General features: G+C 36.7%; 1 protein-coding gene across 6 annotated transcripts in view; it reads left to right on the top strand.

The window, feature by feature from the left end:
• AXDND1 (axonemal dynein light chain domain containing 1) overlaps positions 1 to 23,726 on the top strand; it is a 136,796-nt gene that overhangs the window by 50,573 nt on the left and 62,497 nt on the right. For all 6 annotated transcript variants that reach the window (XR_013529486.1, XM_078356220.1, XM_035279266.3 and 3 more), the window contains 6 exons: positions 1,417 to 1,518; positions 2,349 to 2,503; positions 4,115 to 4,190; positions 7,797 to 8,031; positions 12,310 to 12,508; positions 17,516 to 17,609. Coding sequence is in view for 5 of the 6 variants with exons in the window: in XM_078356220.1 (XP_078212346.1) it covers positions 1,417 to 1,518; positions 2,349 to 2,503; positions 4,115 to 4,190; positions 7,797 to 8,031; positions 12,310 to 12,508; positions 17,516 to 17,609 (861 nt within the window). In the remaining variant the exon portion in view is untranslated. The remainder of the gene's footprint in view (positions 1 to 1,416; positions 1,519 to 2,348; positions 2,504 to 4,114; positions 4,191 to 7,796; positions 8,032 to 12,309; positions 12,509 to 17,515; positions 17,610 to 23,726) is intronic.

The following is a 23,726-nucleotide window of genomic DNA, read 5'->3' as shown; positions in this document are numbered from 1 at the left end:
CCTAGAATCCCTTCTAACTGAAATGACAGCCAGAATGTCAGTTCCCTGAAAATAAGGACTTTATCTCCTTTGTTCATGGTTTGTTAACAGTGTCTAGAACAGTATTTCATTAAATGACTATGTAACTGATTTCTTTTTTTTTTTTTGAGACGGAGTTTCGCTCTTGTTACCCAGGCTGGAGTGCAATGGTGCTATCTCGGCTCACCACAATCTCCACCTCCTGGGTTCAAGCAATTCTCCTGCCTCAGCCTCCCGAGTAGCCGAGACTACAGGCATGTGCCACCATGCCCAGCTAATCTTTTGTATTTTTAGTAGAGACGGGGTTTCACCACGTTGACCAGGATGGTCTCGATCTCTTGACCTCGTGATCCACCCTCCTCGGCCTCCCAAAGTGCTGGGATTACAGGCTTGAGCCACCGTGCCCGGCCTGCAACTGATTTCTTATGTTAATGGTTCTCAAAGTATAGCCCAGGGACACCCTGGGGGGCGATCCATGAGACCCTTTCAGGAGCTTCATGAAATCAAAATTAGTTTCATTATAATACTAAAATGTTGTTTGTCTTTTTCATTCTCATTCACTTATTAAGAGCATGCAGTGGATTTTTCTTCTTTTTTAAAAATTTATTTATTATACTTTAAGTTCTGGGGTACATGTGCAGATCGTGTAGGTTTGTTATATAGGTATACACATGTTGTGGTGGTTTGCTGCATCCATCGCCCTGTCATCTACTTTAGGTATTTCTCTTAATGCTATCCCTCCCCAATCCCCCCACCCCCTGCTATTCCTTCTCTAGCCCCTGACCCTCCAGGCCCTGGTGTGTGATGTTCCCGTCCCTGTGTCCATGTGTTCTCATTGTTCAACACCCAAGAGTATGTCGTGGTATATTCTAACAGATTGAATGCAGAAGCACATAAGAATCCAACTCTGTTCTCCTAAGGCAAACATTAGATTTGTAAAAACATAAAACAATAGCATTCTTTTTACTAATTTAACAAAATTTTTAAAAATGAAGATGCTATTTATGTTAATAGGTAATGGGTTTATTAATGTTTATTTGTGAATTAACAGATATGTGTTTAAATCATTCTAGTTTAATTTCCAATGCAGTAAATATTAATAGATGCTTTCCATATAAATAAAAGTGCTTGAGAATATAAAGGGGTCATGAGATCAATTTTTTTGTGTAAAGGGGTCTTGAGATCAGATTGTTGGAGAAGTTTTGCTATGTACTAAACTTAGTTTCATTCCAGTTCAGTGGAAAATGTGAATTTGGGATTTGTATTAGTTAATGATTTAAACAAGAAATTTTAGTTGTATTAATGATTCAATGAAAATTGATATATGAAATCACTGGAATAAATTATAGTGGTTTGCTAATATTTTAGGTTCCTGATTATAGTACATTATTTTTATAGGTAATTGAAAGAAATAGAGTCATATTGGCTAAAAGACTTTACCTTAATGAAAAAGGCTGGAATAAATACACCAAGCATTTCATCATACTGCTGTCAAACAAGGTAAAGGGCAGTTATTCTCAGTTATGAGAAAAAAAGATGTCAAGTGGTGAGCATAGAGACTGTAAGATGTCTTTGTTAAATTTATTGATTTTAAAAATATAGTTTATAGTAGTGCTTATTGTATGCAGAATGAAAAAATCTAAGGGGAGGTGATTAAAGGCTCTTGTTTCTTTATATTTGTCTTCTAATTAAAGCAATTTATCTAAGTTTAATAACACTACCAAGTTATTCATACAATTATGATTCGATTGATTCACACCTAAAGTAAAAAAGTAAATATCTGTTTTTTTTTAAATAGTTGCATTATCAATTTTGTAGAAATATTCAGTGAGCACACACGATAGAAAAGGAGCGCATTTATCATGTTTCTACTGGGTCAAACCATTGATACTAGTTATTTCAATTAACTCTTAAGACAATTTTGTGAGATAGATATTAGGGTCTTTATTTTATGGATAATAAAAATTAAATCCAAGTGGATTAGATAACATTGCCCAAAGTAACACAGATAGCAGTGGCTACAATTCATATTTGGTTCTGTTTGGCTTCTTGGTTTCTGATCTATCTAGCACACCACACTGCCCCCATGAAAGTCCTGTGGAAAAATTGGGTTCATGTTGCAAAGGAAAAAAAATCTTGTCTCTTAATACTTTATGTACCATGGAAAATTCATCACCAAATGAACTGTATAGAGTGTAACTTCAATGTTTTAATTAATTTTCTGTGAATTTCTCTAGCATTACAATATTAATAATGGCCTGGTGTATGTTAATGGCTATTTGTTATGTAAATAAATGAATATGTTATTTGATTCTATGCATTTTATCTAGGACACTGAAGACCTGGCACTGTTGCAGAAGCTGACACAAAAATGGAGAAACTTAGTGAATAAATTTAAACAAGAGGTAGAACAAATGGAAGAGTCTACAATGGGGACTTTGAAAATGGTTAAGGATGGGCTGATCAAATGGCAGGAGTTCTTCAAGTGAGTCACAACGATCTTGTTTTTCTGATTATACTTGTATCATGTCTGATAACTCAGTCCAATTCTCTCTGTTCCTCCTTCTGTCATTTACCTTGTAATTACTCTTCACATTGATTTTGGAGAGCAGTCCCTGCAAAGGCACAATCCTGCTAACAACCTTGAATAGTCTTGTGGTGTCTAGGGATCAGTATCTCTGTAGTTCATCCTGATCCTCCTGCTTAACTGCTGCTGTCCCCATTTGAGTCCAGCTCTTTTTCTTGTCTCTCTTTTTAAAATAAAGTCACTTTATGTCATTACTTTGGTAAACTTGAGTATTTGGATCCATCTGCAAATCATATGCAGAGAAGTAAAACCAATGTGATAGTTATAGAGAGTTGGTTTTGATTGCATATCATACTTTGCAAGGATTAGAGAAATCTGACAATGAAAGAGGCTGCTAGTAAAGTAGTTAAGTTGAGGCCAGATGGCTAAGTCATAGCCAAGGTTAGTGAGAATCTATACTTTGGATGCAGTCTAGACTAGATGATTTCTTTTTCTTTTTCTTGAGGCAGGTTCTCATTCTGTTGCCCAAGCTGGAGTGCAGTGGCACAATCTTGGCTCACTGCTGCCTCCGCCTCTTGGGTTCAAGCAATTCTCCCGCCTCAGCCTCCTGAGTAGCTGGGATTACAGGCATGTGCCACCACACCCGACTAATTTTTGTATTTTTAGTAGAGATGATATTTTACCACGTTGGTCAGCCTGGTCTTGAACTCTTGGCCTCAAGTGATCCACCCGCCTAGTCCTCTCCAAGTGCTGGGATTACAGGTGTGAGCCACCATGCCTGGCCTGGACTAGATGATTTCTAAGGTTTTTTTTTTTTTAAACTTTAAGATGCTTTGTCTGTTGAGGTCTGGACTAGATGATTTCTAAGATTTTTTTTTTTTTTTAACTTTAAGATACTTTGTTAAGTACCATTTCCATTTCAAATTGAGAATAATGGTTTCAGTTTTTTATAATCCCCTAAAAGGTTTCCCCATTAGTAGCTTTGGAAGTTCTGGAAGCTGAAGCTGGTACATCTCCAAGCTGGCTGTTCCTGCCATGTGCCCATTTCTATTGTTTGTCGATTCTTAGGTGGGAGGGGAGCACAGGAGGCCATAGTTCTTGTCTCTTTCACTTCAGGAACTTATTTATCAATAGCTTTCACCTTCTGAGACTTTAGAGCCATTAAACGAAATTTTTTCCTGCCAGAAGTTGGGATTCTTGGCTTAAATGTTGAGTCTTAATTACTACATAGGCTTTCTATTTATATATTGTGTTGACAGCTGCATTTCAACAGAAATTCTTCTGATAATGATCTGGTTTTTAATTCCCAAGACTAAAGAGACCACTCTTTAAAAAAAAAAAATCTTGTGGCCCATGGCCCTGTAACTTGTTTGCTTGGGTCTGATTAAAATCTGAATTTATGTTTACAAATTTAATGATAAATACTTGTGGGGAGAAGGGTTGGACTGGAAGGCATGCTTGAAAATTATTGAGGAGAAATATATTAGTTGTTTAGTCTTTAGTGTGTGAACTTATGGTTTTGTTTGTTTATACCTTGTTCTGAGACCTTTCTCTTTTCTCTTCTTTCAGTGAAAAAGACATTTTATCCCCTGATAAGGGAAATATGTTTGATTCAGTTCTTCTAGACTTCAAGCAATGGCAAAAAGTAAGACTTTTTACAAACTTGGCATTCCTGGCCTACAACTGAGTCATATCTCGTCCTCTTTTTTTTTTTTTTTTTGAGACATTGTCTCACTCGCTTTGTCACCCAGGCTGGAGTACAATGGTGTGGTCTCAGCTCACTGCAACCTCCACCTCCTGAGTTCAAGCGATTCTCCTGCTTCAGCCTCCCAAGTAGCTGGGATTACAGGCATGTGCCAGTACACCCAGCTAATTTTTGTATTTTTAGTAGAGACAGGATTTTACCATGTTGGCCAGGCTGGTCTGAAGTGATCTGCCCATCTCGGCCTCCCAAAGCATTGGGATTACAGGCGTGAGCCACCATGCTTGGCCACGTCTCATTGTTTAAAAATGCCATATTAAGTTTTATGAATGACAGAGAAAAGAGCAAGTGCTAAGGACATTAAAAAATATGCTTAAGGGAGGTGGCTCATGCATATAATCCCAGTACTTTGGGAGGTAAGGTGGGTGGGTCATGAGGTAAAAAAATATGCTTAAATGTTTTCAGTTTTATTTCAGATTTTTGGGTCAAATTAAGTTAGGCTGCTAGAAAAGAAATCAGGAACTTGTTATTGGTCTGTTCAGAGATTCAACTTTTTCCTGGTTTAGTCTTGGGAGGGTGATATGTTGAGGAATTTATACATTTCTTCTGGATTTTCTAGTGTATTTGCATAGAGACTTTTATAATATTCTCTGATGGTAGTTTGTATTTATGTGGGATCGGTGGTGATATCTTCTTTATCATTTCTTAATGTGTCTATTTGAGTCTTCTCTCTTTACTAGTCTAGCTAGGGGTCTATTTTGTTAATTTTTTCAAAAAAAACAGCTCCTGGATTCATTGATTTTTTGAAGAGTTTTTCATTTCTCTGTCCCCCTGAGTTCTGCTCTAATGTTAGTTATTTCTTGTCTTCTGCTAGCTTTTAGATTTGTTTGCTCTTACTTCTCTAGTTATTCTAATTGTGATGTTAGGGTGTTGATTTGAAATCCTTCTAGTTTTCTGATGTGGGCATTTAGTGCTATAAATTTCCCTCTTAACACTGCTTTAGCTTTGTCCCAGAGATTGTGGTACGTTGTCTCTTTGTTCTTATTGGCTTCAAAGGACTTCCTGATTTCTGCCTTAATTTCATAATTACCCAGGAGTCATTCAGGAGCAGGTTGTTCAATTTCCATATAGTTGTGTGGTTTTCAGTGAGTTTCTTAATCCTGAGTTCTAATTTGATTACACTGTGATCTGGGAACCTGTTTGTTATGATTTCGGTTTTTGCATTTCCTGAGGAGTGTTTTACTTCCAATTACATGGTTGCTTTTAGAATAAGTGCCATGTGGCACTGAGAAGAATGTTTATTCTGTTGATTTGGGGTTGAGAGTTCTGTAGATGACTATTAGGTCTACTTGAGACAGAGCTGAGTTCAAGTCCGGAATATCCTTGTTCATTTTCTGTCTCATTGATCTGTCTAATGTTGACAGTGGGGTGTTAAAGTCTCCCACTATTATTGCATGGGAGTCTGAGCCTCTTTGTAGGTCTCTAAGAACTTGAATCTGAGTGCTTCTTTATTGGGTGTATATATATTTAAGATAGTTAGCTCTTTTGTTGAATTGATCCCTTTACCACTATGAAATGCCCCTCATGGTCTTTTTTGATCTTTGTTGGTTTAAGGTCTGTTTTGTCAGAAACTAGTATTGCAACCCCTGCTTTTACAATTTTTCTTTATCAGACTCATTAATATGACATTCTCATTATTCAGCTCCCACTTATGAATGAGAATATGCAGTGCTTAGTTTCCTGTTCCTGAGGATGATGGCTTCCAGCTTCATCCATGTCCCTGCAAAGGACATAATCTCATTTCTTTCTATGGCTGCATAGTATTCCATGGTATATATGTACCACCATTTATTTCCAGGACGTTTTCTTTTTCCCAAACTGACATTCTGTACTCATTAAACTGTAAGTCCCCATTTCTGCCTCTCTCACCTACTGGGCAATCTTGTTATACTTTCTGTTTATGAATTTGACTACTCTAGGTATCTCATATAAGTGGAACCATACAGTATTTTTACTTTATGACTGGCTTATTTCCCTTAGCATAATGTCCTCAGTGTTCATCCATGTTGCAGCAAGTGTCAGAATTTTCTTTCTTTTCAAGGTTGAATAATATCCCATTGTATGTATATACCACACTTTGTTTATACATTAATAACATAATCTTAAAGAAGTCAGAGCTTGGAAAATAGGTTTCATTGATCAAATTACTATCATGTTATGGTAGTCTGACAAAGGAAAATATATAATGTGACGTTGAAATACTTCCAAAGTGAATATCAAACTCATTCCTTAATGAGATTGCGTAAGATCCCAGTAAACCATTTTCTTTTCTTTAGTAATGGCTTGAACAGTATATTCTCAGAATTGAAGATGTTTCCTTTCTATAGACAACATGTTTAGTTTAGTGACGTTTTGCTTTTTTAGTTTTTATCTGGCTGTTTTGACATGCATAGAAAAAATAGAAAAAAGTCATGCTTCCTCATTTTTAGGAATAGTAGTAGCTCTCATTTATCAAGCACTTACTCTTTGTGAGGAGCTGAAAATATGTTTTTCACGTATTATCTTACCTACTCTTCGTGGCTGCCATATGATGCAAGTCTTATAATCTCCATGTCCCACATGTGGAAATTGAAGCCTAGAAATGTTAAGTAACTTACCTAAGTTATCTATAAAAGTAAGTGTCAGAGTCAGAATTTGAGTCAAGATCTTTCCAGCTCTAAAGTTCTTACTCCTAATTGCTCTTCTATACTGTCTCCCTATACTAATTACTCTTATTGAAGGCTGGTAATGTTTCTATTTGTGCTATTATCAGAGCACAAATAATGACAAATTATATATACATACATAGACATTTATATATAAGTTGTAACTTATTTTTTCACAAATATTTATTGATATGTCATTTTCAGGACTTGGACTTAGGTTTAGACAGATTAACAAAACATGAATAAAACACAACTTGTGTGTTCTAGGAACTTTTCCAGTCTAGTAGGGAGTCATGTAAACAGATATATTCCAACCTTACTAAAGCAAATAGTAATTAAACATGCTTAACTTTGTAGGACTTCATTGCCTATCACTACTTTTTTTTTTTAAACCACATAGGATTTAATATAATGATTTTCATCCTGGTAAACTATGAGTTGTGTCATAGAGTATCAAAATTAGTTTCAAATACAAAAAAATTAGCTGAGTGTGGTGGTGCACTCCTGTAGTCCCAGCTACTCGGGAGGCTGAGGCAGGAGAATTGCTTGAACCTGGGAGTCAGAGGTTTCAGTGAGCTGAGGCTGCGCCACTGTACTCCAGCCTGGTGCGCCTGGTGACGGAGTGAGACTCTTTCTAAAAAAAAAAAAAAAAATATATATATATATATATATATATTTATATATATATATATGATATGTCACATATTGTCTCTTTGAGGCATAAAAATAATGGGATATGCAACTCCAAAATAATTGGGAGTCCCTGGGGAATCAGCATCTGGTAGACGTTGATAAAATCATTAGTGGATAATATGCTACTCCCCTTCTTCCTTTCACTCTTTAGATCCTGAATGAGAAAAGACAAGAGTTTACTGGGGATATTCTACTATCAAAGTACGATACTCTCAAGATTATTAAACATTTACAGGAAAACTGGGCAGATATTGGGCTTGGGATATTTAATCGCCACAAAAGTTTGGAGGGGGAGATGCTATCAGAGCAACAGTATATGGAGGAAATTATAAAAAACACACGAAGTCTCTACAAAGAATATGAAATAAGAATAAATGGGGACAATGGTAAGAAAATACTCATGGTAATTAGATTTCTTAGTATGAAATATTTTAATAATTATTTTCAATATAATTAATATTTAAAATAAAAGTAATGCATACATATAGTTCTAAAAACCAAACAAAATAAGCAAAGCATTGAGCATCACTTTATTGAGATATAATTTATAGACATTACAATTCTATACCTAAAGTGTATATGATTCAGTGATTTTTAGTATATTCACAGATGTGTGCATTCATTACCACAGTCGATTTTATATTATTTTCATCAAAATAAACCTCAAAAGAAACCCCATACCCTTTAGTTTTTACCCTCTTATCCCCCAACATCCTCACCTCAGTCCTAAGTTTGCTTTCTGTCTCTATAGATTTCCCTGTTCTGGACTTTCATATTCATGAATTCAGGTGCTGTGTGATCTTTTGTGACTGGCTTCTTTCACTTGGTGTAGTGTTTTCGATATTCGTCCATGGTTTAGCATTTATCAGTACTTCATCTACTTTTATGGCCTAATAATATTTGATTGTATGCATATATCACATTTTGTTTATCATTTCATCTGTTGGTAGACATTTAGATTGTTTTCAGTTTTTGACTATTATGAATGATGCTGATACAGACATTTATTATACATTTCCTTGTGGAAATATATTTTCATTTTTCTTGGATATATATACACAGCGAAATTCTTGGTCATTTGATAACTATATCTTTAACTTTTTGAAGACTGCCACACTGTTTTCAGAGAGGCTGTATCATTTTATATTCCTACTCACAGTGTATGAAGGTTCCACTTTCTCTGCATACTTGCTAGTACTTGTCTCACTTTTAAATTCTGCCCACACTAGTGGGTGTAAAATAAAATCTCCTCATGGTTTTGATTTGTGTTTTCCTGATGGCTAATGATGTCAAGCATTTTTTTAAAGATTTATAGCCATTTGTATATCTTCTTTGGATAAATGTCTGTTGAGGTCCGTTGCCTGTGTTTTTTTTTTCTAAGACAAAAATTGAGATTTATACTGTCGATTGATAGCATGTATAGGAAGAAAAGCAGTTTTCTAAGGTTTCATACTATCGGAGAACAGATAACTATTGTTCAACATTAATGAATATTGTGTGTTATTGTGTGCTATTACTGCTAGTGTTAGAATTCTAGAAAAATGTCCACCAGCTGACAATATAACTCTTTGAAAATGTCAAAGAGAATGAGACCTATCTGAGATATTAGTTTGTGAAATAACATTCTACATAAGTGGTTTGCAAACTGCAGTGTGGTTAGGGATTTGGTGAAGAATGCAGATTCCTGACCCCTGCCTCCAGTCATGTTGGTACACTGTGTCTAGAGAGATGCCCATAAACTGGCAATTTTAGCAAGCATCCCAGGTGATTCTGATGCCAGCGGTGTACATATCATACTTAAAAAAATGCCCTTTATTGGGAGTCAGTTAGTAGCTAGGTCTAACATAAATGTAAAACACCCTTTACACACACTAATGATTCGTTGCCCATATTTTATTTAGGCTGTCTTTTTATTATTGAGTTATAAGACTGATTAATATATTCTGAATACAAGTCCCTTTTCAGATATGTGAATTGTAAACACCTTATCTTTTCTGTGGATTGCCTTTTCATTTTCTTGATAGTATCTTTTTTTTTTTTTTTAACCAGAGACTAAATAAGTCATGTTTAATGCTTCTAGCCTGGTAAAATTAAACATAATAATCTCTCCATATTTACTTTTTAAAAATTGATTAGAAATGTGTTACATGGAGTACATGTGAGTATTTGTCAAGGTCAGGGTATTTGGGTTATCTATTACCTTGAGTATTTATCCTTTCTATATGTTGGGAACATTTCAAGTCCTCTCTTCTAGCTACTTTGAAATATCCTCCATCTGCAATGTTGCTAACTACAGTCACCCTTCTCTCCTATTGAATACCCTTCTCTCGAATTTGTTTTGTCTGAGTGTATGTTTTTACCCACCAGTCAACCTCCCTTTATCCCCTTTCCCACCCACACACCCTTCTCAGCATTTTCTATCATTCTATTCTCTATCTCCACAAGATCAACATTTTTACATCCCCCATATGAGTGAGAACATACACTATCTTTCTGTGCCTGCCTTATTTCACTTAACACAATAAACTCCAGTTCCATCACGTTCATATTTAGCTTTAATTTTAAATAACCTTTAAGCAAATTTCTATAATCTGATTTTTGTGTTTTTAAAAATAGACCTGTCTCTTCAAATACTAATTTTGAATGGAAATATTCATTAGGAATAGGTGTAAATTCTACAGTGGCATAGAAAATTCCAAAGGAAGATACAGACTGACTATGTATAAAATACGTGGTTTTGTTTTGTTTTGTTTTGAGATGGAGTCTTGCTCTTGTTGCCCAGGCTGGACACGATCTCGGCTCACTGCAACCTCCGCTGTCTGGGTTCAAGCAATTCTCCGGCTTCATCCTCCCAAGTTGCTGGGATTCCAGGTGCCTGCCACGATGCCTGGCTAATTTTTGTATTTTTAGTAGAGATGGGGTTTCACCATCTTGCCCAGGCTGGTCTCGAACTCCTGACCTCTGGAGATCTGTCCACCTTGGCCTCCCAAAGTGTTGGGATTACAGGTGTGAGCCACCATGCCCGGCCAAAATATGTTTTAAAGAATGAAGTTGAAGAAAGGTTCAACTTAGTAGTGGAGGCCTCATGCCCTTGCTTGAAGTGGGGATGACAACTTGAAGATCTGGTTTTCTACTGTTCATTGGGGGATTACCACCACCTGGTGGAGGGGGAGACTTTGTAGGCATGACTTTGCCTAAACTATTTGCACCAGTAGCTCTCATCAAATTTGGAGAAGCTCTTGAGTTTACAAATCCATTCCTCACTGGGCTGCTTCTGGCTCCATTTGGCACTGTGAGGTCTGTTGTGCTCAACATCCCACCTGCATTGCCAGTACTTGGTGGTCTCTAAGAAGCTCCAGCGGACACGTTTCTATGTAACGTGGTTTGAGGTAGAGAGAGCTTGCTTGAATCTCTTAATGTTGAGCTGGCTGCCAAAGATGGGGACACCAGTGAACTCCCTGGCTTAGTGTAGGACAAAGCACTGGGGCTGGTCACTGGAACTGTGCACGTATGTAACTATGCAACATTCCTGCAATATCTGTACATGTACCCCAGAACTTAAGGTAAAATTATGGTACTTATCTGTATCAGCCCTCTGTATCTGCAGGTTCTGCATCCTCAGATTCAATTAACCATGGATCAAAAATACTTAGAAAAAAATTAATACAAATAAAACCACAATATAGTATAATAAATATTACATAGCATTTGCATTGTATTAGGTAATATAAGTAATCTAGAGATGATTTAAAGTATACAAGAGGGTGTGCATAGGTTATATGCAAATACTACATCATTTTATATAAGGGACTTGAGGATCCATAGATTTTGATATTTATGGGGGTCCTGAAACCAATCCTCTGTAGATACTGAAGGATGACTGTGTATATTGGGCAGAGAAAAATGAGGTGGTAGCAAATGGTTTAAATGAAAGAGGAAGTCAAAATTATGGATGTGATAAAATTAACAAACCATTTTGAACACTCCTAAATGATCAGAATTTACTGATGACGGCAGTAAAAATATTTTTATCAAGGACAAGGAAAACAGTTTTCTTTTAAATTATCTTTATATAACTTTGAGATGGCAGTGTTTTCATTTCATAATTTGCAAGTGGATAAGACAAAAAGGGCATTTCTCCATGGTCTCAGAGTGAATCAGTCCACTGGGTCCACATTAGGATCCACACACAAGTTTTGTTCAGACCAAAAACTATAAACTTCATGAAAACCTGATCAATAACCTAAAAAATGTCTCAAGAACTATGATAATCTATTTTCATTTGTTATTTACTATCCCATTATCATGAAGTTGATTATTATCACTGTCCTCTTAAAAGGATGACTTAGTGGATTAAGGTCTTTTAAAGTTGATAGTTTCTGGGTTTAATGCATTTGATTCTGAGCTGAAAAGGTAAGAAATTTAGGATATAAACTCTGGTTGAAAAAATAGTTTAGTAGTCATAAAAGCACCAGTTACACAGTGCTTATTCATTAAACATTTATTTATGAACTGCTCTTTGTAATGTTCTCTGCTAGTCAAGCTGTAGGATAACAAAAGCTTTTTAAAAGATATACCCTTGCTCAGTGGGATTTTATAACTTGATATTAAAATAGCAGTGTTACAAATACTTCTAAAAGTTAAGGCTTTTCTTACTTTTCTAGGTATCTCCAAAATTCTTCCAAATTTGATTAGTTCTCTTGACTTCTGTTCTTTCAAATTGGAAAACCTGGAGTTTCCTGTTACACCTCTTGAAGAATGGCAGGAAATAGATGAAAAAATGAATGAAATGAAATCACAGTTGGATATATTGTTAAGCACTGCTAGTATTGTTCCACAGCACACAGACAATGATTCTGGTTTGTAAGTTCCCATAGCTTCCTTTTGTTTTGAGAGAATTTTCCTAAAGCTTTATTGCAATATAATTCGTATACCATATAATTCACTTTTTCAAAGTACACAATTCTTTGGTGTTCAATTTATTTATAGGTATAGGTAACTATCACCAGTCAATTTTAGAACATTTCATCACCTCAAAAAGAAGCCTTATGCATTTTAGCTATCATTCTGCAATCCTCCATCCTCTCCCACCATCCTATCCACATCCCTGAGTAACCAGAAATCTACTCTGTCTTTGTTGATTGTACTGTTCCGGACATTTTATTTGAAAGAAATCATTATACTCTGTGGTCTTTATGGATAACTTCTTTCACTTAGCATAATGTTTTCAAGGTTCATCCGTGTTGTGGCACATTTTCAGTATTTCATTTTTATGACTGAATCATATTCTGTGTATTATATGCCACATTTTGTTTATTCATTTGTCCATTGGTGGACATCTGGACTGTTTCTGTCTTTTGCCATTAATGAATAATGTTGCAATAAACATTCATGTGTATGCTTTTTGTGGACGGACACTTGTTTTTGTTTCTCTTGGGTATATATTACCTAAAGAGTAGAATTGCTGGATCATATGGCAATTCTATTTTTAATAATTTGAGGAACTGCCAGAGTGTCTTCCAAGGTGTTTTTTGAAAACGTACACAATTTTACATTCACATCAACAGTGCATGAAGGTTCTGATTTCTCCACATACTTGCCAATACTGATTTTCTGACTTTTGATTCTAGCTATAATAGTAGGAGTGAAGTGATATTTTTATTGTGGTTTTCATTCACATTTCCCTAGTGACAAATGATGTGAAGAATTGTTTCACGTGCTTATTGGCTATTTGTATATTTTCTTTGAGGGAAATTTTTTCTTTGCTCTTGTTGTTGCTTGTGCCAGTGTCATAGCTGAAAATCCTTTGCCAAGTCCAAGGTCATGAAGATTTAGCCCTGTTTTCTTCTAAAAGTTTTGTAGCATTTGCTCTCTTACATTAAGGTCTCCGATCCATTTTAGTTAATTTCTGTATATGGTATGAGGTAAGGGTCCAATTTCATTCTTTTGCATGTGGATATCTAGTTGTACCAGCACCATTTGTTGAAGACTGTTCTTTCTCCGTTTAATGGTATTGACACCTTTGATGAAAATCAGTCATGAATTTATTTCTGAATGATTGGCTCTGTCACATTGATCTATATGTCCACCCTTGTTATTCTTGCTTTGTAGAATGTTTTGAAAATGGGAAATATGAGTCTTTCTACTTGACTCTTCTTTTACAGAATTATTTTGGCTTTTTTGGGTATTTTGCTATTCCATATAGATTTTAGAATAAGCTTATCAGTTTTTAAAAAGACTTTAACGGGGATTCTGAAAAAGAATTTGTTGAATCTATACGTCAGAATGGGAATATTGCTCTCTTAAACATGTTAAGTCTCATATGTGAACATGGGATGTTTTTTCAATTATTTGGATCTTCTTTAATTTATTTCTTACACTCCTTTGAGTAGAAGTTATACACTCCTTTTGTTATATTTACTCCTAAGTACTTGTTTAATGTATTGCAAATAGGATTTTTAAAACCTTTTTTCACACTGTTTATTGCATGTTTATAGGAATACAATTGATTTTAAAATATTGATCTTATATCCCAAAACCTTGCTGAATTCATTTATTAGTTGCAATAATTTTTAAAGGATTTCTTAATATTTTCTATACAAAAGATTATACCTATAAATAGAAGTAGTTTCTTTTAAATCTAGATGCCTTTGATTTCCTTCTCTTGACTAATTGCTTTGGCTAGAACCTCAATACTATGTTGAATGGAAGATGTTATTCTTATTCTTAGGAAAAATGCATCCAGTCTTTCACTATTGGGTTTTTCCTAGATTTTTTTATTGGATTTAGGAAGTTTTCTTCTATTTCTAGTTTGTTGCATGTGTTTCCCTAAGAAGTTGTTGGATTTTGACAAATCCTTTTTCTGCATCTAGTAAGATGATCATGTGATTTTTAAAATATTCATATTATGTATTACATTCAATTTTTTTTGATATTAAAAAAACTTTGCATGCCTAGGATAAATCCCACTTGGCAATTGTATAAAATACTTTTGATCAGTTCAGGATTCTGTTTGCTAGTCTTTGTATTGATATACATAAGAGACATTGGTCTATTTTCTTTTTCTGTGGTGTCTTCGCCTGGTGTTATATCGGTGAAATACTGGCTCTGTGAAATGAGTTGAGAAGTATCCCGTCCACTTTTATCTTTTGGAAGATTTTTTGAAGAATTGGTGTGATTGATTTTTGGCTCTTTCGGAGGATTCAGTGGTGAAGCCATCTCTGGGTAGGTTTTTGAGAACTGATTCAATCTCTTCACTTGTTAAAAGTCTATTTATATTGTCTATTTCTTATTAAGTCAGTTTTTTTGTGTGTCTCTTTCTAGAGATTTGACAATTTCATCTAAGTTATCTAATTTGTTGGCAAAATTGCTCATTGTATTCTCTTATAATCCATTTTATTTCTGAACGAAGATCAGTACTAGCATCCCCTCTCTTGTTTCCAATTCTAATATTTCGAGCCTTCTCTATTTCTCCTGGTTAACTTAGCTAAATGTTTGTTAATGTTGATCTTTTCAAATAGTCATCTTTTGATTTCATTGATTTCCTTTAGTGTTTTTCTATTCTCTATTGTATTAATTTCCACTGTAGTCATTAGTATTTCCTTCATTTCACTTTCTTTACATTTAGTTTACTTTGCCTTTTCCATAGTCTCAAGGTGAGCTTTTAAGTTATTGATTTGAGATCTTTCTTCTTTTTTAACATAGATTTGACAGCTATAAATTTCCTTTGAAGGACTGCTTGATATGTTATGTCTTTGTTTTCATTAATCTCAAAGTATTTTTATGATTTCTCTTGTGATTTATTCATTGACACATTTGTTATTGAGGAGTATGTTACTTAATGTACACATATTTTTGAGTTTCCCATTTTTCCAGTTGCTGATTAGTAATTTCATTCCATTGTGGTGCGAGTATACATTTTATATCATACTTGCATTAAAATTATTGAGGTTTGTTTTATGGCCTAGTATCTTGTCTATTCTGAAGAATTTTCCACATACACTTGAGAAGAGTGTATATTTCATTGTTATTGGAGAAAGTGTTCTAAAGATGTCTGGTCTAGTTGGTTTATAGCATTGTTAAAGTCTTTATCCTTATTTCCTTATTTATCATCTGTGTAATGGTTCTAACCATTATTCATAGTGGGATATTGAAGTCCCCAATGATTATTCTTAAATTGTCTGTTTTTCCCTTCCTTTCTCCCAGTGTTTGCTTCATTTATTTTAGTACTTTTTTATTAGGTGCACATATGTTTATGATTGTTATGTCTTCTTGATGGAGTGATCCTTTTATAATAATAAAAATATCCTTCCTTATTTTTAGCATTTCAATTTTAAAATCTATTTTATCTGCTCTCAGTACAGCCACACCAGCTTTATTGTGGTTATTTATTTTCTTTTCTCTACTTCCAGTACTCCCTTTATGTGTAAGGTGTCCCATATTTCTTCTAGGCTGTCTTCATGTCTTTTCATTCTTTTTCCTCTTTATTCTTTGGCTTGAATAACATATATTTATCTTTGAGTTCAATTATTCTCTCTTCTTCCAGTTCAAATTTACTGTTGAGCCCAAGTAGTGACTTTTTAAAATTTCTTTCAGTTATTGTTCTTTTTCACTCTAAAATTTTTATTTATTCCTTTTTTCCAATTTATATTTTTAATTTATATCCTCTATCTACTGCAACATTGTTATAGTATCTTCCTTATTTAATCATGGTTTTCATCATTTCTGTGAACATGTTTATCATGGGTACTGTGTTAGCTCATTTTCACATTGCTGATAAAGACATATTGAAGACTGGGCAATTTGCAAAAGAAAGAGTTGGGTTTTTTTTTTTTTTGAGACAGAGTTTGCTGTTGTGGCCCAAGCTGGAGTGCAATGGCACTATTTCAGCTCACTGTAACCTCTGCCTCCCGGGTTCAAGTGATTCTCCTGCCTCAGCCTCCCAAGTAACTGGGATTACAGGCATGTGCCACCATGGGAAAGTAGCAGTCTGAGGTACTCTTGGATTGCCTCTTGTGGAGTGGAACCACTGCCTTATAAGCACAGACAATCAGGGACCCATGATTCTCAGCATGTTTTACATAGGGTCATTACTCTATAAATAGGGTCTGAGTGGAAGAAGACAACCCCTGCTTGTCACCTGCATTTACCCAGTACCTAGACTCAACAGCAGATAGCTGGAGGCAGTATAAAAATCCATGATGACCCGTTGCTTCTGGGAAGAGAGCCATTTGGTTGGGAGCTAGAGGGTTAGGGAGCTCTGTGTTCTTGGCTACACCATTCTGAAATAGAGTTGCTGCCTCATTGAGCTAAGAAAAAGGAGAATTCATGGTTCAAATACCATAGATTATTGCCTTTCTTACTGAATTGTCATAGATTTTCTTGAATAGATGTTTCTGGAGCTTCTTCATAGCACCATTTTCAGGGGCTTTAAGTGGTGTATTTAAAAGAATAATTTTTACCAGTTTCACTGGGGTGGGGGGCAGTGGGAAGGGCAGACTTGCTGCTCACACTGTCATGCTGGAAGTCATTCATTGAGAGGATTTTAAAATTTGTTCTTCTCACATAGTACTGCCTAGAAGTAAATGTAGAGGGTATAAGTTTTTACAATAGAGGGCCAATATTTAACCTAAGATCTGCTTTGTCCGAAGTGCATCTTGCTACCTACCTGGGGGATAAGAATGCTTTGTCAGTGAGTAAGCTATCATATCAGATTGTTCAGGGCGTTGATTCCCCTTCCTTGAGTTCTCAAGCAGTTGTCAACATCTAAGTTTGCAATGCCCAGCCAAATAAAACTCTTTCTCATAGCTGATAGTTACATTCATTCTTTAAATCAGCCAATCACTTTATTTTACTTGATTTTTCCTTCAGGGTACTCCAAGCATATATATTTAACATGATTCAACAATGGCTTTTGAAGATGGGCAATGAAATTAACAACAGTAACATTGAACTTCAGCACCATGTATGTACTTGTAAGGATTTTTCAGGTTATATTTTGCCTCAGCTGGCAAATTTCTTCAGGGGAAAATAACCTCTCTCAATTTAAACGAGGCAGGAGGTTCAGAGGACAAAATAGAAGCTTCTATAATAATTTCTCAAATGATTCTCAATGGATTTTTAAAAGCAGAATGTTCCTGCCTCTGGAATGGAGTTTTGGAATTGAGGGGTCAAGGAGCAAATATGTTAAAGCTGGAAGTATGGATTCAGGCAATCCCTAGGCTTGGGAGAAATTCCTCTGAAAACCAAAATGATTAAGAATGGTAGCAGAGTGCTTGTCACATGGTGGGACTCAGTAAATATTTGTTGAATGAATTTAGGAAGAATCTTCCAGTACTGTTGGTATTGATGGTGCTGCTTCATTTAACTCTTCTTTGGCAAAATGCTTGATTTATCCTGAGGGATTTATCGCCATGGAATCATATATTCAATCTGTTATTTTCTAGAATTTAATTTTTATAGGATAGGATTAGTTAGAAAGTACCTTTACATACCTCTGTTTTAACAGTAAATTATCATAATTAATCTGTGTAGAAAATTTGCAGGATTGTAAACTTCATGAGGAATTATGTATATCCTGTATATATGTATTAACTCCTATTAATATTTAAAAACAGAAAAGTTGGATATAGGAGACAAGATGGTTGACTAAATTCAGCCAGGAGAAACATCTGCCACTGAGGGACTAGAACATCAGAAAGACTGGTATACTTTAAGCATATCTTTAGAGGGAAGGCATTGAGAATGGACAAAGGGAAGATACAGATTCTGGGCTAAAGCAGGAGGAAGCTGGAAACCCTGCACAGGGATACCATCTGCTGGGACTCCTTCCTGGCACCCAATGACTCCTGGGGGAAAAGTGAGTTGAGCAGGTGAGGAATGACCTTCTGGGGTCATAATCATCTGGAATTCAGACAGCAGGAACCCCACAGTTACTTGAGCTGACAGAGAGAGCTACTTAGACAGGCGGTAGGGGGCTGGGCATGGTGGTTCATGCCTGTAATCCCAGCACTTTTGGAGGGTGAGGCGGGCAGATCATCTGACATCAGAAGTTCAAGACCAGTCTGACCAACATGGTGAAACCCTCTCTCTACTTAAAATACAAAATTAGCCAGGCATGGTGGTGCATGCCTCTAATCCCACCTACTCGGGAGGTTGAGGCAGGATAATCGCTTGAACCAGGGAGGCAGAGGTTGCAGTGAGCTGAGACTGCACCATTGCCCTCCAGCCTGGGCAACAATTGCAAAACTCTGTCTCAAAAAATAAAAAATAAAAAAGAGAGCTGGTAGGTGTGGTACTCCAGCCAGCGTGGAGCCTGGAGGGTTTGGTGCAGGAGCATCTATAGTGGAGCATAGTCAGGGACACCTATCCTCCAAGGCCTGCCTTACTCCTACAGGAGACATTAGCCTTAGGGGACCTGAACAGTGCAGGGTGATCTTGCCATGAAACAGGGCCAGTTTCACCTGAGCACCCCCTTGTCTTGAGGCCTCTCCCAGGGCTCCAGCCTGACCATACTTGTTTGCAGTGCAGCCTTGAATGCCCAGCTGAGGTGCCTCCCAGGGGCCTGTATCATAGCTCTTGTACTGGCAGACCATGCCTGACCATTGGAGAGCTCCAGCAGAGCAGCCCCCAGTAATGAGCACCAGCCCGCCCATGTACTCTATCCATTGCAGCCTCCCCCATGCCATTTGCCAGTGTGTACTCACCCATGACCACCCCCACATTGCTTTGCTAGTGTGTGTGCATATATTCAGACCTTGCTCCTGCTTCCCCACCAGCTCACATGTGCACATGCACCCCACCATGCCATTGCAGCCAGTGTGAGTGCACCACACTCCCCACCTCAGAGCCAATGCACAGGCATGCAAGCCCTGCACTGCCATTACCATTGGAGTATTCATGGGTACAGAACTAACCTTGTGCCTGCCAGTGCCCTGCCACTATGCCAACACTGTAGCTGGCTTGAAACTACACATGGATGCCAGTGGACCTGCCTCCCACCTTGTGTGGCCACTGCTGCCTGTGTGAATATGTGCACAGAGGTTACCAGTCCTGTGCTTGCCAGCACTCTGCCTCCATGCTGCTGCCACCACGCTGATGCCATCACCAGCACGAACATGCACAGGAACATTGGCAGGCTACTCTCTGTAGCATGCTGCCACTGCCACTACTGCAAATGTCCATACCCCTGCCCTCATTAGTGTCCCACCACAGTTGATGAACATGTGTGCTGCTGCACTGCTGCTGCTCCTGGCATGTGCAAACAAGCATGAATCCTGCTGTCACCACCCAATGAATTGCTTTGGCTGGCATCACCCATTGGAGTGTTAAGACCAGTAGTCTGGGAACACCTTTGCTCTTCCAATACAGCAGGTTCCTAACCTTGAGGGGCCAGATAACAAATCTGGGGATCTGATACCAGACTCCAGAGTTAGAGCATGCAGTCCAGGAGACCTAAGCTGAGCATTGGCCCCCTAAAATCTTCCAGAAATGAAGCAAGTTGACTGAACCCACCTTGTACCATAATCAAACCTCCAAGGATGTCAAAGAGGAGAAAAGAAAAAAGAAAATGCATTCAAAGGACAGCAACTTCAAAGACTGAAGGAACATCAGCTCACAAAGATTCGAAAGAGCCAGCAAAGAACTCTAGCAACTCAAGAAGCCAGAGTGTCTTCTTACCTCCAAACGGCCACACTGTTCACCAGCAGTGTTTCTTAACCAGACAGAAATGACAGAAACAGAATTCAGGATATGTATAAGAACAAAGATCATCAACATACAGGAGAAAGTTAAAACCCAATTCAAGAATCTAAGGATTCCAATAAAATGTTACAGGAGTTGATAGATGAAATGGCCATTTGAGAAAGAACCAAACTAATTTGATGGAAATGAAAACATGCCACAAGAATTTCATAATGCAATTGCAAGTATTACCAGCGGAATCAACAAAGCGGAGGAAAAAAATAACAGAGTTTGGAGACTGGCTCTCTGAAATAGACATAATAAAGAAAAAACAATAAAGATGAAGGAACAAAGCATCTGAGAAATATGGAATTATGTAAAGAGATCAAATCTACAATTCATTGGCATTCCTGAAAGAGAAACCAAGCAATTTGGAAAACATATTTCAGGATATTGTCAATGAAAATTTTTGCTACCTCACTGAAGGGGCCAACATTTCAAATTCAGGAAATGCAGAGCTCCTGAAAAATACTACACAAGAAGACTATCCACAAGACATATAGTCATCAGATTCTCCAACACTGAAATGAAAGAAAAAATGTTAAAGGCAGGTTAAGAGAAGGGGCAGGTCACCTAAAAAGTGAACTCCATAAGGCTAACAGCAGACATGTCAGCAGAAATCCTACAAGCCAGAAGAAATTGTGGGCCTGTATTCAGCATTCTTAGAAAAGAAGTTCCAAACTATAATTTCACATCTAGCCAAACTGAGCATCATAAGCAAAGGAGAAATAAAATCCTTTTCAGACAAGCAAATGTTAAGGGAATTTGTTGCCACTAGATGTATGTATCTTATAAGAAGTCCTGAAGAGAGTGCTAAATATGGAAAAGAAAGACCACTACCAGCCACAATAAATACACACTTAGGTATTTAGACTACTATAAAGCAACCATACAAACCAATTGTACAGTAGCCGTCTAACAACATGATGACAGGGTCAAATCCACACATATTAGTACTAACTTTGAATGTAAATGGGCTAAATGCCCCAAGTATAAGGCACAGAGTGGCAAGTTGGATAAAGAACCAAAACCTAATAGTTTGCTGTCTTCAAGAGACCCATCTCACATGTGGTGACACCCAAAGTCTCCAAGTAAAAGGATGGAGAAAAATCAACCAAGTGAATGGAAAACTGAAAAAAGAAAGAGTTGCTATTCTAATTTCAGGCAAAATAAACTGTAATCCAACAAAGATTAAAAAAAGACAAGGACATTACATAATGATAAAAGGGCTCAGTTCAACAAGCAGACCTAACATCCTAAATGTATACACACACAACATAGGAACACTCTGATTTCTAATATAAGATCCTAGAGACCTGCAGAGAGACTTATGTAACCGCACAATAACAGAGGGTGACTTTTAACACCCCACTGACAATGTTGGATAGATCATCAAGGCAGAAAACTAGCAAAGATATTCAGGACCTGAACTCAACACTTGACCAAATTGACCTAATAGACATCTATAGAACTTTCCACTCCAAAACAACAGAAGATACCTTCTTCTCATCTGCACATGGCACATACTCTAAAATCAACTGCAAAATTTAGCATAGAATGACCCTCAGCAAATTAAAAACACCCAAAATCATACCAGCCATACTTTTGGACCACAGTGCAATAAAAATGGAAATCAGTGCTAAGAAAATTGCTCAAAACTGTACTATTACAGGAAATTAAGCAACCTGCTCTTGAGTGACTTTGGGGTAAATATTGAAATTAAGACAGAAATCAATAAATTCTTTGAAACTAATGAGAAAAGAGATACAACATACCAGAATCTCTGGGACACGGCCAAAGCACTGATAAGAAGGAAGTTTATAGCACTAAATGCCCACATCAAAAAGTTAGAAAGACCTCAAATTAACAACCTAACATCACAAATAGAGGAACTAGAGGAACAAAAGCAAACCAACCCCAAAGCTAGCAGAAGACAAGAAATAACCAAAATCAGAGCAGAACTGAAGGAAATTGAGGCGTGAAAAACCATGTAAAAGATCAATCTAAGAGCTAGTTTTTTGAAAGAATAAGACAGTCACTACTTAGACTGTAAAGAAAAAAGAGAGAAGATCCAAATAAACATGATCAGAAATGACAAAAGGGGACATTACCACTGACTTCACAGAAATACAAAAAGCTCTTAGAGACTATTATGAATACGTCTGGAAAACCTAGAAGAAATGGATAAATTCCCAGACATATACAACATCCAACATTGAACCAGGAAGAGATTGAATCCCTGACCATACCAACAATGAGCTCCAAAATTAAATCAGTAATAAAAAGCCTGCCAACCAGAAAAGGACAAGGACCAGATGGATTCACAGCCAAATTCTACCAGACATATGAGCAAGAGCTGGTTACCATTCCTACTGAAGCTATTCTAACAATTTGAGGAGGAGGGACTCTTCCCAAACTCAGTTTATGAGACTTGCTTCATTATAATACCAAAACTTGGCAGAGACACAACGAAAAAAGAAAATTTCAGACCTATATTTTTGATGAGCCCAGATGCAAAACTACTCAACAAAATACTAGCAAACAAAATCTAGCAGCACATAAAAAACTAATGCACCACAACCAAATAGACTGTATCCCTTGGATGCAAGGTTGGTTTGCCATATGCAAATCAATAAATATAATTCACCACATAAACAGAACTAAAAACCAAAACTGTATGATCATCCTAATAGATGCTACTGTGAATAATGCTGTGATGAATACATGAGTGCATGTGTCTCTATGGTAGAATGAGTTATATTCCTTTGTGTATGTCGCCAATAACGGGATTTCTGGGTGGAATAGTAGTTCTAAGTTCTTTGAGAAATTGACAAATTGCTTTCCTCAATGGCTGAACTAATTTGTATTCTCACCAACAGAAGATTGCCCCTTTTCCTAATACATAAATTTAGGTGTCAAATACATTAATCAACATTGCTTTAGGTCATTAACAACCTTTCCATTGCAATCAAGAAGCAGGAAACTTGGGTTTTAGTATTGGATAGGGTACAACATTTAATTTCTATCCATTCATTCAAGAAACATTTATTAAGCACTTACTCCCTGCTAAGTACTGTGTGTGATATGCAGGGATAAGCTGATGGCTCATGTCTTAAAGATAGTTTAATTGGGGTGATAGATGTGCAAATGATTATAGTAGAGATAAGTACAAAGTACTATAGAAACGGGAAAGGGAGCAAATTAGAGCCAGTGGAAACTGGAAAGTCTTCTCAGATTAGATCATGTTTAAGCCTAGAGAAATACTCCAGAACTAACCAAACAGAGAAAGGTAGTAAGGGTATTTGACAAGTATGGTGTGTCTGAATTTTGCATATAGGTT

The sequence above is a fragment of the Callithrix jacchus genome, chromosome 18 (genome assembly GCF_049354715.1).
Source record: "Callithrix jacchus isolate 240 chromosome 18, calJac240_pri, whole genome shotgun sequence".
NCBI lineage: Eukaryota > Metazoa > Chordata > Mammalia > Primates > Cebidae > Callithrix > Callithrix jacchus.
This window is presented reverse-complemented; position numbering and strand designations above follow the sequence as displayed.